The sequence below is a fragment of the Zosterops lateralis genome, assembly GCF_965231275.1.
Source record: "Zosterops lateralis genome assembly, contig: HAP1_HAP1_SCAFFOLD_220, whole genome shotgun sequence".
NCBI classification, from domain to species: domain Eukaryota; kingdom Metazoa; phylum Chordata; class Aves; order Passeriformes; family Zosteropidae; genus Zosterops; species Zosterops lateralis.
In genome coordinates, this window is record NW_028154473.1 from 41,818 (window position 1) to 56,607 (window position 14,790).

General features: G+C 56.2%; 2 protein-coding genes across 2 annotated transcripts; one reads left to right on the top strand and one right to left on the bottom strand.

Moving 5' to 3' along the window:
* Nucleotides 1–1,509: 1,509 nt before the first annotated feature.
* On the top strand, nucleotides 1,510–5,185 carry LOC310923710 (class II histocompatibility antigen, B-L beta chain-like; the record flags this gene model as incomplete). The annotated part of the gene is made up of 4 exons (XM_083885637.1): nucleotides 1,510–1,613; nucleotides 2,079–2,271; nucleotides 2,873–3,103; nucleotides 5,173–5,185. Exons 1-4 carry the CDS (start codon nucleotides 1,529–1,531, stop codon nucleotides 5,183–5,185), a joined length of 522 nt encoding a protein of 173 aa, XP_083741763.1. The 5' UTR covers nucleotides 1,510–1,528.
* Nucleotides 4,418–14,052, bottom strand: LOC310923709 (uncharacterized protein). The gene is made up of 2 exons (XM_083885636.1): nucleotides 13,551–14,052; nucleotides 4,418–6,340 (listed from the first exon to the last, which is right to left on the bottom strand). Exons 1-2 carry the CDS (start codon nucleotides 13,672–13,674, stop codon nucleotides 5,394–5,396), a joined length of 1,071 nt encoding a protein of 356 aa, XP_083741762.1. The 5' UTR covers nucleotides 13,675–14,052; the 3' UTR covers nucleotides 4,418–5,393.
* Nucleotides 14,053–14,790: the final 738 nt, after the last annotated feature.

The window sequence follows — 14,790 nt, forward strand, 5'->3', positions numbered from 1 at the left end:
GATGTCTACCCAAAATCCCAGGAAATTGGGGAATATCTACTCAAAATCCTGGGACGATTGAGGATTTCGTCTCAAAACCTGAAGAGACTGCAGATTTCTTGGTAAAATCCTGAGGAAATCAGGGATTTCTTGGCGGAATCCCGGGAAAATTGGAGATTTCTGCTCAAAATCCCAGAAACTGGGGATTTCTACTTAAAACCCCAGGAAATCGGACATTTTTACCGGACATCCTGGGAAAATCAGCGATCCTAGCTTAAAATTCTGGGAAATTGGGGATTTCTACTCAAAATCCTGGGGAAAATGAGGTTGGTGACACAGGGAGTCCCAAAATCCTGGGAAATTGGGATTTAGACACTCCCAGACCCCCAAAATTCCAGGATCGGGGGAGTTTGGGAGGAGCCAGACCCCAAAATCGTGGGAAGAAAGAGGAAGTTTGAGCTCCCTGAGCTCCAAAAATTCTAGATAAAAAGGACATAAGAATGCCCAGTTCCCCAAATTTTGGGTACCGGGGAGTTGGGCACACCCAGACTCCAAAAATCCTGGAAAACAGGGATTTAGGAACTTCCAGACCCCAAAAATCCTGGAAAATGGGAATTTGGGCACACCTGGAGCCCAAAAATCTCTTGGAAAAAAGAGCTTTGGAAATGGGCAGTTTCCCAAATTTCGGGTCCAGGGGGTGGGGACACGCCCCGCTTCCCAAAATCCCGGGAACAGGGGGGTTTGGACAAGTCCCGGAAATCCTTGGAATAGGAGCGTTTGGAAATTGCCAGAGCCCCAAAATTCTGGAAAAAGAGGAACTCGGCCCCACCCAACCCCCAAAATCTCGGCAAACGGGGAAAACCCCGGGATAAAAAAACAACTCAGGACAACGCCCTTCCCAAAAATACCCCTAAAATCCGCCCAAAAAAGGGCAGGACGCCCTTAACCCTCCCCACCCCACACTCCCAAAGCTCCAGGGAACCCCAAATCCCAACCCCGCGGCTCCAGGACCCCCCAAACCCCACCTTGGACCCCCCAAATTCCGGGCAGGGTCAGGGCCAGCAGCAGCAGCAGCAGCCAGGGGAGGCTCCGCGCTCCATCCATGGCTCCTCGGGATCCCGGGAAATTGGGAAGGGCCGGTGCCGGTGCCAGAAAAGCGGCGGGAACTGGGGGGAGCGGGAGTGGGGGAGCAGCGCCCCAAAAAGCGCTCAGCCAATGGGAGCGCGGCGTCGCTGCGGGTCGGGACTTGCCGGCAAGAGCCCGAAAAAAACAGAGCCTGGAGAAATTCCAGCCAATCAGAGTTCTTATTGCTGATGACTCATTAGTTGCTGGGTAGAGCCTCTAAAAAAACGGGCCGTAAACAGAACCCGAGAATCGGAGCGCGCAATAAACACCTCCAGCAAAACAGAGCGTGCCCAAAAAATATCCTAGCCAATGAAAAGGCGTCCAAAAACCACGCCCGACCAATCAGAGAACGAGTGGCTGATGACCCCGCGCTGTGCCCGGGCTGGGGCTGCTTTGGGGCTGGCGGCCCCTCCCGGCGCTGGCCATGGGGCGAGGGGCGGCAGCCGGGGCCGTACTGGGGGCACTGGTGGTGCTGGGAGCGGCCCCGGCTGCGGGCGCGGAGCTCTCGGGTGAGCGGGGGGCGGTGGGGCAGGGGGGGAGAAGGGGGAAAAGGGGGCAAAGGGGAGAGGCCGGAATGGAAGCGGGGGAGGAGGAGGAGGGGAGCCCCGAAAGGAAGAGCGGCGGGGGCTGAGGGTCGGGGGAAGGTGAGGGAGGGGTGGGAGAGGGTGGGAAAGGGGGGAAAAAGGGGGAAAGGGGAGGGTGGGACCTCAAAACTGAGCGGGGGAGGCGATGGGAATTAGAGAATTATTTTTAAAAGGTTGGGAAGTGTGGAAAAGGGGGGAATGGGACCCCAAAAGTGAATTTGGGTGCGGCTGGAGGTGGGAGGGGAGCGGATGTGTAAAGGGGAAATGGGGGGAAGGGTAAAAGAAGGAAGCGGCCGTGGGGCACAGGGGGTGCGGGGTGGGGATCCGGGGTGGCCCCGGAGCTCTGGGGGTGCTGGGGGTGCACCCCTCACCTGTGTCCTGCACACCCAGGGGTGTTCCAGCAGATGTATAAGTACGAGTGTCACTTCATTAACGGCACGGAGAAGGTGAGGTACGTGGCGAGGAGCATCTACAACCGGGAGCAGGACGTGGTGTTCGACAGCGACGTGGGGCACTTTGTGGGGCTCACTCCGGATGGAGAGAAACAGGCCCGGCACAGGAACAGCGACCCGGAAAAAATTGAGTATTTTCGGAGTGAAGTGGACAGGTACTGCCGGCACAACTACAAGACCGATGCCCCGTTCACTGTGGAGCGCAGGGTGAGCGTGGGGCAGAGCGTGTCCCCTCGGGCCCTGCCCTGGCAGTGACCCTGGAGCCCCTCAAACCCTCCCTGGGAATCACCCCAGAGCCCTCAGCCCTCCTTGGGCCCATCCCCGGGGCCTCCTGTCCCTCACCGGGACCCCCGAGATTATCCCAGTCCATTTCAGTCCATCCAAGTCCATGCCCAGACTGCTCCAGTCCATTCCCAATCCATCCTACCTTATCCCAGTCCCTCCTAGTCCATTCCCAGTCCGTTCCCAGTCCGTTCCCAGTCACTCCCAGTCAATCCGAGTCTTTCCCAGTCCATCCCAGTCACTCCCAGTCCATTCCCAGCCCCTCCCAAGCCCACACCGCCCCTCCCCTCTCTCTCCCAGTGGCCCCCAGCTGATCCCAGCGTGTCCCCGCTCTCTCCCAGTGCCCCCCAGCGTTTCCATCTCGCTGCTGCCCTCCAGCTCCCAGGCCGGCAGTGCCAGAGGCCTGCTGTGCTCCGTGATGGATTTCTACCCCGCCCACATCCAGGTGAGGTGGTTCGAGGGCCAGCAGGAGCTGTCGGGCCAGGTGGTGGCCACCGACGTGGTCCCCAACGGGGACTGGAGCCACCAGCTGCTGGTGCTGCTGGAAAGGCCGCCCCGGCGCGGGCTCAGCTACACGTGCCAGGTGGAGCACGTCAGCCTGGAGCAGCCCCTGAGGCGCCACTGGGGTACGGGGGAGCCACTGGCCGGGCTGGCAGAGGCACTGGCGTGTGCTGGGAGCGAGTGGGAGGAACTGGAGAGATGCTGGTTGAACCTGGGAGAGGGGCTGGGGGCTGTGGAAGGGCTGAGCAGGAGTCGGGAGGATGCTGGGGAGGGGGGTGTGGGGTCCCGGGGGGTGCTGGTGGGCGCGGGAGGGAGTTTGGGGGCGGCGGGTGGAAGTGGGAGGGATTGGAGTGAGGCTGGAGGGGCCGGGAGGAGCTGGGGGATGGGCAAGCGGGGCTGGGGCTGAGGTCGGTTGTGCTGGGAAGAGACTGGGAGGGGTGTGGGGGAGCGGTGGAGGGGCTGAGAAGGGACTGGGAGAGGGTTTGGGGGGTTTTGGTGGGGCCTGGGTGGGGGCGAGCGGTTTGGGGCTGTGGGCTGGTGAGAGGGGCCAGGAGGGGCTTTGCTGGGCGGTGGGGAGGCGGGCAGGGATCGGGAGGAGGTTTTGGGGGCCGGTGGGTGGTGTGGGGGAGAGCGGGAGGGAGGCTGGAGGGGCTCGGGGTGCGGGTGAGAGGTTTTGGGGGGTGCTGACCCCTCTGGACCCCCCAGAGATGCCGCCGGACGCCGCCCGCAGCAAGATGCTGACGGGGATCGGGGGCTTCGTGTTGGGCTCGGTGTTCCTGGCACTGGGGCTGGGCCTCTGCCTGTGCAAGAAGGTGAGCGGGGGTCCCGGTGGTCGTGTCCCCCCTCCCCCAGAGCGTGTGTGCCCTCCCGGGGCCCCCCAGCCCGGTGTCACCCCCTTTTCTCTGCCCACAGAGCTCCTGAGCCGCCGGCGGCCGCAGCCCCTCCCCGTGGCCTCGGGCCCGGCCGGGACCCCCCGCTCCGTCCCCGAGATGATTTTGGGGGCCTCGTGTGTCCCCCCTGCCCGTGCCCAGAGCTGTCCCTGTGTCCCCGCCCGGCTGCTCCCAGTGTTCCCAATAAAGCTTTGAAGTTTGCCCTGGTCTCGGGGAGCAGCTGGAGCAGCTGCCCCAGAACCTCCCCCAGGCTCTCCCAGCACAGCCAGAGCCGCTGGGCCTGGGGACCCCAAAGCCCTCAGCAAGCCCCATGTCCTTCCCAGGAACCCTCAGCTCCCTCAAACCCAGCATCCCCCACAGCCCCTGCAAGTTCCCCCCATGGCACCGGCCATGGCCATGTCCCCACATGTCACTGGCCGTGTCCCACCCTGTCCTCACCCGTGGCTGTCTCCCCACAATGTTTCCATCCCTGTCATTGTCCCCCACGTCCTCATCTGTACCCGTGTTCCCCCCATGTCCCCATGAATGACCATGTACCCCCCAAATATCCATGTGTCCCCATGTCACTCTCCATGTCCATGTCCCCTGTCATCCCAACCATGTCTTAGTTCGATGTCTTTATTTTTACCACACTGTTGGATATTTTAAATGAAGAGAAATGAAAAGCAAATGAAGGCCAAAAGAAAAGGATTTCCCTGTCTGTGCCAGCTGAGGATCCACATGCTTAGATGGGAGGGAAGTACCATTTTTGGAGGGGTTTCCACCACAATCTCCAAAATCTTGGTCTTTGCCCCAGATCATCACCATTTGGCTGTGGAAGACACTCTTGGGCAATAGGAAATCAAAATCATGGAATCCCTGAGGTTGGAAAACACCTCCAAGACTATCCAGTATTTATTGATGCCCCCATGTTGGAGTTGAGATGGCCATGAACTCAGAGTGCTTCAAAAAAACTTGAGAGGCCTTCAAGTATCGGCACCTTGTTATCTAGAAGTTCTTCATACCTTTTCTATGTAGCAATCCTCCAGGCAGCTCCACACAGCTCAGGCTCTTTTTCTCCTTCTTCTCTCTTTCTTTGGCAGTTCCAGCTCACTGCTTCCTGTCCCTAGAAAAGCCACTGAACCCTGTCTGTCCCTCATGCAGTGGCTCACCTTATCTGTCCCTTGCCCAGCCTCCTGTCCCTTCCTCCTCACAGCACGGCCAGCAGATGCCAACTGACTCTCTACCAACTAACTCACTTTTGTATCACACCCATAGCTGTGAGGGCAAGGCTGTTCTCACTCTTCAGTAATTAACACAGCTGCAATATATAGGGGCAGGATTGCCCTTAGCACTACATCTGTCTCCCCATACCCCCAGAAGACAGAATTGAACACAAAAGATTTTCTGGGGTTGAAAGACAACAAGTCTGCTCCCCCCAAGGAATTCCCAATGTCCGTCTGTGTCCCGATGGATGTTCCTGCCCCTGTGTTCATCCAGGTGCCCACAGGGAGACAGGAACCAGTGCAGCCCCCCCAGCCAGGTGTCTTCCCAACACGGATCACCAGGACCACGGATCACCAGGGCTCTGCCCAACGGGGTCACTGGGGATCATCCAACGCCGATCCTCCCATGGGGGATGGAGCTGGAGCAGCGCACGAAGCTCTTCCCGCACTCGGGGCACTCGTGGGGCTTCCCTTATGGTGCCTCTGTTGGTGTCTGGTCAAGTGAGAGCTCGTGGAGAAGCTCTTCCCACACTCAGGACACTCGTAGGGCCTCTCCCCGGTGTGGATGCGCCGGTGCACAGTGAGGGTGTAGTTGTGCTTGAAGCCCTTCCCACAGTCGGGGCAGCGGAAGGGCCTCTCCTCTGTGTGAATCCGCTGATGTTTGAGGACCTCAGAGCTGGTCTGAAACCACTTCCCACACTCAGGACACTCGTAGGGCCTCTCCCCAGTGTGGATGCGCTGGTGTTTTCTCAGGGCGGAGCTCCATCCAAAGCTCTTCCCACATTCCAGGCAGGTGTAGGGCCGTTCCCCAGTGTGGATCACCTGGTGCTGGAGCAGCCCAGTGCTGTCTCTGAACCTCTTCCCACATTCCCCACATTCGCAGGGCTTTTCCCCAGTGTGGACCACCTGGTGCAGAGACAGGTTGCAGATCTGGCTGAAGCTCATCCCACATTCCCCACACTCAAAGGGCCTTTCCCCACTGTGGATCCTCTTGTGCTGGATCAGGTTGGAGCTGTCACTGAACCTCTTCCCACATTCCCCACACTCAAAGGGCCGTTCCCCAGTGTGGATCACCTGGTGCCGGATCAGGAGGGAGCTCCGGCTGAAACCCTTCCCACATTCCAGGCACTTGTGGGGCTTCTCCCCTCCATGAGGCTTCTCCACCAGCTCTGAGCTCCGCCTGGATCTCCGGCCGCCCTCCTGGCACAGGGCGGCTCTTTCCTCCTCGCAGCTCCCTGGGCTGGGTTTGCAGCCCCTCCTCCTGCGGGATCTCCGGGGCTTTCCTCCTCCTCCATCTGGGCACTCCTTGGCAATGAAAAATCCTGGTTTGGGGAAAAAAACAAATGGAAAGCACCTTAGACTGGGGATTCCACCTTCCCCAAGCTATTCTCAAGAAGTCAGTGGGCACCTTGTGTCTGTGAAAACCTCCAAAACACCAAGATTCAGCCCAAAAGTCCTCCAAACACCAAGACACAAATAATAAACTCCCCAAACACCAAGACTCAGCCAAAACCGCTTCTAAAATATAAAAATTCAGCCCCTTGCAAAAACCAAAGCATCAACATTTAGCCAGTAAAGCTGAGAAACATCAAGATTCACCCCCACGAAAAATCGTGGATCCTCTTCCTGGTCACCTGCTGCATGTGGGGGGGCAACACTCCTGGGGCTGGGGGGAGGCTGCAGATACAGGGAGGGGGGGAACCTTCTGCCGCCTCCTCCTCCTGCTCCTCCTCCTCCTGTGTCCCTACTCCTTCTAACACTCCATTTCCTCCTACTATTCCTCTTTCTCCTGCACAATCCCACCTTTTCCTCCCATCTGCATCCTTTGAACATTTTGTTCTTCAACTCTGCTTCTCCTTCCCTTCCCCTCCTGCCCCAGGCCCAGCACCCACTGCCGGCTCCCTCTTCCCCCCCAAACCCACAGCATCCCACCGGAGGGGCACGGATGGAGCTGGGGCAGCTCGGGCTGGGGCAGCGCTGGGCTCTCGGCCGCTCCCGCCCGCACTCGCTCCCCACTGCAGCCGCTCCCGCCACGACAGCGCGGGGGACTGAAGAGAGAAACAACAAGGATGACACCTGTTATATGTGTGTATTATAAAATTGGCTTTTCGCAAGATGTATGCTATATGATTAATAACATAGTAAAGATATAAAGGTATAAGTTTATTTCTGCTATTGGTAAGACTAGATATAAAGGGAGTAGTTGATGTAGCAGCTGCTTAAACTGTCTGTTTGGTTGGGATAACATCCAGTGAACATGTAAAGAAGACTCTGCTACTGATAACACCAACTATCAGCATCTATCACCCACAGCAAGCACAGACCAAGGCCCAAGCTGGACGCGATAAAAAGGACACAGCCACGAAACACGCATGCTCTAAAAAGGCGGATCCAAGGAGGGACCATGCAGAGCAGTTCTGGAATATGGAAACTAGTTTATGGAATTTTATGAATATTCATATATCGATATAACGAAAAGGGTATTTAACGAGTATCCCTGAGAAGGCAAGGTGTGGACTTGGCTGAATGCCAAGTCACCCGGCCGGCCGTTTTTGGTTTTTTCTTATCTCCTAATTGTCTTAATTATTTTATTAAACATATTCCTTAAAATTTACTAAAAAGTGAACCTCGTTTTTCACACACCTCACCACCTGAGCCTGGGGCTGGACAACTGGGCTCCAATATGCAAATGGACCAAAACAGCAAAGTTTAGGACCTCGTGACCAGTCGTCCATGAGGAGACCATTTCAAGTCCACCTTGAGTGTAGCCCTGGTCAGGCTCCTGCCCTGCCCAAGGTCGGCCCTAAAGAGCTTTCAATAAATATCTGCTTTATTCTCTAGCTCTGTCCAGTCTCTGTTTCAGGCCAGCCTTCCCAAGGCATCATTCTCCCAGAGGTAATTAAGGACATGGACAGCCAGAGGGGCAAGAAGGGAAGTCCAGAAGGGATTTAGACAGCAGGGGATGGATGGTGTTGGTGTGCTGGGAAGGGTGAGGGGGAAGGGGAGGGTGCAGGATTACAGTTAAGGCAAGAGGCAGCAGGAGGAATCTCTGTGGTGAGAAAGAAGATGATGGAAAAGAGCAGGAAGAGAAAAATACTGAGGACTGGGACGTTTTCAAGCAGGGTGTAATGCTCAAACTCTGGGAGCTGATGCAGATGGTTTGTAGCCCCGGTTGGCAGGAGAGGCAAACAAGGAGGTCAGGATCCCAGGGGGTTTCTCTGTGCTGGGGAGCGGCAGGAGCGGGCGCAGAGGGGCGGCACCGGGAGCACGGGCTGGGGGCCTGTGGGGAGCTGCGGGGCCGGGCCGGGGCTGTGGGGCAGCCGGGGCTCAGCGCCGGGCGCTGCCTGAGCCCACCACCCCCCGGGCAGGGCCGGCACTGGCCCCCGGCCCCCAGGAGGCTGCGGGACGCCCCGGCCGCTGCCCGGCCCCGTGGAGCTGCCGGCCCTGCCCGCCGGGGGAGCCGCCTTTGGACACTGCGGCACCACAGGCACCGGCTCTGGGATACGGGCTCTGCAGGGCACGGCCAGCACAAGCACCAGCGCCAAGGAAGGAAGGAAGGAAGGAAGGAAGGAAGAGCTGGGAAATGGGCATTATCCCTGCAAGGATCCAGATCATCTTTGAAGGATCTTGTTTGGGCCTGCAGAAAGGAATGATTGTGCAGAAAGCTCAGCAGCTGTCAGAGGATGAGCACCCACAGGCACTCAGGGGGGTTGCACGAGGGGCACAAGAAGCCCCTGCAGCACTTGGGCACAAAGGCACAGCAGGTGAAGGCAAGAAGGGAGCAGGAAAAGGCCAAGCTGAAGGCAAAGGCCATGGCAGAGTTTCCACAGCCCCTGAGGGATGAAGCCCAGGGCCCAAGGGGGCCCCAGCACCGAGGGGACGGGCTCGGCCACAAGCACCTGGCACAGGCATTGCCCTCCTCGGCAGGGGAGAGCCCACCCAAACAGCCCCTGCCAAGGAAGCAGGGATCCATCTGCAGCCCACAGGGACACTGCAAGCACACACAGCAGCACCCTCAGCAGGAGCAAGTCCAGCCCTGCACGGACATGGATTCCTAGGGCTGCCACAGCTCCCATTACACCAGGGACCCACCACACTGGAGCCCTTGACAACATTCAGCCTGGGGCTGCATCCACACCAGGCCTTTCCTCATACACACAGGGGCCTCTCCACCCACTCTCAACCTTACACCTAAGGGGGGAAAAGGCCAAAAATGTCGTTGATTATCCAGGGGACAAGTGGGAAAGATGAGGGGGGGTGTTTTATTCAACCACTATTAGCAGATGCCGGGGATGGGTTTGAAATGCAGGAAGTTTTATTTGCTCCTCATTGTGATTGTAATTTACTGGGAAGGCCTTTGATGGCTAAATTGGGAATGCAAATTAATATTGTAAAAGGTGATACAGAGGCCAGTTCTCTTGTACCTCTGTGTCAAATGTCTGGCAAGGCCTGTGCTGAAGTGAACCCACAAGTGTGGGCAGCCCCAGGGAAAGGGGAAAATTAGATTCCCAGCCTCTCCAAATCACTCTGAAGTAACCAGCACTGTTGGGAAAGATGGGACAGGAAGGACTTATGGATATGATTGTCTGGCAAGAAATACTGCAGATGAAAAACCTGTGAGTGCAATAGAAATGAAAGCCAGCTTTGACATGTAGGCATGGGAGGCAGGAAAACGGGGATTAGCTGGAGATGGGTTGAAGGGCAGAAACAAAAGGACTCAGGAATGCAGCCTTTCCACTCTGCAAGGGATCAGGGAAAAAGCAGATAAGAAAAGTAGTCTTTAGAGTTTAGAATATAAAATGACATGGTAATATAGTAGTTCTCATAGGCTGCATGCAAAGTTTGTAGGTTTTGGATCTTGCACCGGTTGGTCACTGTGAATTAGAATATTCAACACAAAAAGAGAGAGAATGGATTGTAACAAGGTGCCCTCTCTCTTGCTCTTGCTCTCTTGCTCTTTCCCCCCACGCTCTTGCCCCCTCTCTCTTATCCCTGCTGTCTTATCCCTTCCCCCACTCTTACCTCACTTCTACCCCTGAGCTCTCTTCTACCCTCTCTCTCCCCTCTCTCTCTCGGGGCTTCCCTCCAGCCCAGGCTGGTGGCTGAAGGCAAAGCCCTCTTTACCCACCACCCTTGTAATAAAGCCACGTGTTTCTAGAATATCTCAGCTCTGCAGAGTTCCTTGTCCCTGCCGTCCACGGATGTCACTACACAGCACGAGTGGTGTCTAAAAGCAAAACCCTATTGCAAGGGAGGGAAGGAAGGGCTTTGTAATCTCAGGAGTAATGTTACCCAGGACTAAAAAGCAGCTGTGATAATTCTGAGGATTAATAGGTGTTATATATATTTTATATAAAGTTGGCTTTTAGCAAGATGTGTGCTATATAGTAAATAATGTTGTGGTAAGGATATAGAATATACATATAGAATATAAGTTTTTAATTCTGCTTTTAGAAAATTAGGTATAGTGGTAATAACTGATGTAATGTGCTTAAACTGTCTGTTTGGTTGGGATAACATCCAGTGAACATGTAAAGAGGACCCTGCTATTGATACACCAACTATCAGCATCTCCCACCTGCAGAAAGCACGGACCAAGGCCCAAGCTGGACGCGATAAAAAGGACACAGCCACGAAACACGCATGCTCTAAAAAGGCGGACCCAAGGAGGGGCCATGCAAAACAGTTCCTGGAATATGGAAACTAGTTTATGGAATTTTATGAATATTCATATATCGATATAACGGGAAGGGTATTTAACGAGTGTCTCTGAGAAAGCAAAGTGTGGACTTGGCTGAATGCCGAGTCACCCGGCCGGCCGTAATTGGCTTTTTTTTATCTCCTAATTGTCTTAATTATTTTATTAAACATAGTTTTTTAAATTTACCAAAAAGTGAACCTCGTTTTTCACAATTGGGAATTGCAGGACCTGGATTGAGGATTCTCTGCTCCAGCTAAAACACTGGATGACTTTTTAACCCCACACAGCCTCAGTGTTATGGTTTGGACATGGGAAAGGGAACAAAACTTGAGAAATGAAAAAAAACCCCAAAATGATTGATGCTCAAGCCATGGCTCCTCCAGACTCAGAAAAGGAACTGGAATTGTATGTGAGTGTTAAACAGGGCCAGGCCAAAGGAATTCTTGTGCTAAAATGTTTAACCCAGTGGCCAGAGTGGCCCCACTGTCTGCAGAATTGTGCAGCCACAGCTTGAATGGGACCTGAGGCCTGAAAACTGACAGCACAAGGATCTCCTCTTGTCCAAGTCTGGCATCAAGTTCCGGCTTTGAGAACCAAAAGAGCAGGGCTGGGTTATTCCAGCAGGAAACTTGTTCAGTGGCACAGGAGGATTTAGAAGTGAGGACAGGGGAAGGGTTTAACCCAGCCTCCTGTTGGAACAGCCTGCACAGGGGCTGGGGAGAAACCCATGACTGCACTGAGGTGACAGAGCTCCAGAGCCAGGCTGGGAGAGATTGATGAGACATTCCCTGGCCTCAGGGAGAAAAGGTGTTTCTGGATGGGGCTCCAAGGGCAGCAGAAGGGAAAAGAGTTACAAGACACGCTGTTATTCAGGAAAGGGAATCAGGCAAAGCACAGGTTACCCCCCACATGGTCAGCTCAACCGGCAGAGCTGTGTGTGCCTGTGAGAGCCTGGGACTGAAATGCCCTGAGCAGGAAGGCTGAAATATCTCCTGCTGACACCATGTCACCCAACAGGGTGGCCAAAAGCAATTCTGACTTCTGCAGTAATCACTGGATCACTTAGAAAGGTATTTCTGAAACAAATAATTCCAAGAGAAAGGATTGTGGAAGCAATAAACTACAATAGGGGAACTCATTTTACAGGAAAGATCCTTCAGGGGGTTCTGGCAGCTTTAGGAACACAATGGGACCTCCACAACCCCTGGCACCCCCAGAGCTCAGGTCAGGTAGAAAGAATGAATGGGGAAATAAAGAAACACCTTTGGAAGCTGCTGACAGAAACCAAGAGGCCACAGGTGGGGCTTTTGCCATTGGCTCTGGCAAGAATAAGAGCCAGATCCAGGGCAGATATTCAATTATCTCCCTTGGAATTGATCTTTGGAATTCCTTCCCCTGGCAATTCTCCACCTAGTGCAGGCTGGAGATAAGGGATGTGTATTTAAAGCAGCCTGTGGCCAGAATCCTGTCTCCTGTGAAATCTCTCCCACTGGAAGCTGGGCTGGCACAGACCCTGCCTTGGGACTTTGCTGTTCACACCATCCAACCAGGACATGGGGCCCTGCCTGAGGAGTGGGAAGAAGCACCACTGGGGGCCAAGTGGCCCATCCCAAGTGTCCCTGAGCACAGAAACAGCCCCAGCACAGCTCAGCACGGAGGGACCCCTCACCCTGGGCTCAAGGGCTCGCAAGGCCCAAAGGAGATTTGGACTTCCCGGCTGCAGGAGGAGGATGGGAGGCTGCTGATATGAGAAATGTACATGCACATGAAAATTCAGAATTTTGGCAACATAAAATGTGCTTCAACAGGTGAATGGGAGAACAGAAATAGTTACAGCTTATTTAGCAGTTTTGTACAAGTAGAGAAACAACTTGTGCCAGAACACACAGGAGTGTAACTTGTAAGGAAGGACCAATTAACAAAATACACAGGAATTTAGTTTCTAGGTTAAAGCCATGGAGATAAGATTTATATTATTAAAACTCAGTAAAGAGGGACTTAGGTATTGTGAAGACCCAATAAAACAGAACAAGTTGATAAAGAAACCAGCAAGAACCAGGCTCCTGATTTTGGCCAGGACAAACTGTCCTGGGAATTAGCATTACCTGACAGGGCAATACATCCTCCAAACCAGGGGATATCTCCTGACAGGGCCGGGGACTGGGAGATAAGGGAGCAACGGGAGAATCCATCAGTTTCAGAAAATGTTCCTCATTGACACGGACTGTGCTCAGCCAAGGCCCTGCGAAATTCCTGAACACGGAGAAGAAGAACAAAGACTGAGCAGAGCCGGGAATATCGGATGTTCTACAAAAGGGGGGCGCATATTAACGAGGACATGCAGGAGGCGGATCGGGAAGTCGGAACTTTCCAAGGACCTTCGCCACGGGGCAAAGGGACAGGGAGATGCAGGAGGGAAAATCAGGAGAAAAAGGAGGCCGCGTCCTACAACAATTGGAGAGACCCCCCGGCAAAGGCCGCACGGCCTCTCCCTTTGTTCAGGAATAAAGTCACTTTTACAGGACTCCTCGGGCTCCTGTGGGGACACAAACCTCTGGCCACCTCTGGGAATTTTCCCGCACAGCCCCCCCCGGGGACAGGGCGGCCACCTCCGTCCTCCCCACAGGAACCGGGACGAGCCGGCGCTGCTCCGGCAGCGGCTCCTGCCGAGGCAGCGGCGGGAAGGAGAGCGCGGGCAGCCGCTCCCGCAGCGCCCTCAGGCCACGGGCAACACGGCGCCGACACGGCACAAGGAACCCGCCGGAGCCCCCTGCCGCCCCCTCCGCCCGCAGCCAGCCCCGAGCCCCGGCAGAACCGAGCGCGGCTCCCACCTGCGCTGGGGCCGCCTCCGAGCTCCGCCAGTGCCGCCTCACCGGGCTCCGGCCGCTGCCGCCGCTCCCGGGGCCGGTCCCGGTTTCCAGAGTCGCTCCGCGCTCCGGGGGCCGATCCGAGCATGGCGGAGTGGGCGGGCCGGGATCGTCCCTCAGCCCAGCTCTGACCAATCAGCGCGCGAGAAGGAGACGCGGCGGGAGACGTCGGCCAATGGGGGAGAGGGGCGGGCTTGGCGCGCGGCACGGAACTGCCGCGATCCCGTCCTGTGATTATTCCATTGTTTCCCTAATTTGAAAAGTCGGATGTGAAACTGGGCTGGGATGTCCCTCCGGGCACAGCGCCGGGGTCTTTCCTCAGCCACCTTTCCCGAGAAACCGCTGGAGTTCGGGAAAACAGCCGGGGCCGTTCCGTGCAGAGCGCCAAGCCGCCCTTCCACCTGATGTCTCCCGCCTCTCCTCGTGTTCCACGCGCGGATTGCTCAGAACGCGGGTCGAGAAAGGATCCAGCTCCGTCCCACTCCGCATTCCGGAGCGTGTGCGGGCCCGGGAGCGGCGGCAGCGGCCGGAGCCCGATGAGGCGGCACTGGCGGAGCTCGGAGGGGGGAGCAAGAAGCCACTTGTCCTAAGCAGGAAGGGGCCACTGGTGGGTGTGCAATGAATGAAGATGTGGAGAATGAGCCCCGCTCCAGTACTGGGAGGGTGAAGAAGCCCCTGAAATGCCAGAACGGATCGGAAGCTGAGAACATACAGAAGAAACCCCTACAGTTTCTGTGTGAGTGCAGGGCCCGCGCCGTGGCCTGTAGGGAGGGGACAGTGTCACCCCACAGGTGCACAGGGCTGGCAGGGCTGTGGCTGTTTCCAGGGCTCTGGAAGAGCCCTCCTGCTCTGCTGGGCCCCCGCAGGGGCCGGGACCGACACCCCCGGCTGCCCCCGGCGCTGGCAGTTCTTCTGGCCCCCGGCTGTGCCCTGGCCCTGGCTGTGCCCCTGTCCCTTGTTTCTCTGCTGCCAGCTGAGTGAGGGGCACACAGAATGGGGGATCCCTCCTGTGTCCCCCGGGTGTTGGGTGGGGGGATGTGAGGGCTGGGCGTGCTCAGGACAGCCCCGTCCTCACAGCCATGGACTCTTTACTGCTGCAGGTGAGAGGTTCAGATCCCATCCCAAGGTCACCCTGGTGCTGACTCTGCTCGTGATGCTGGTCCTGGCTTTGGTGCCGGCCTTGGCTGTGCTGTCCAGGTAAGGG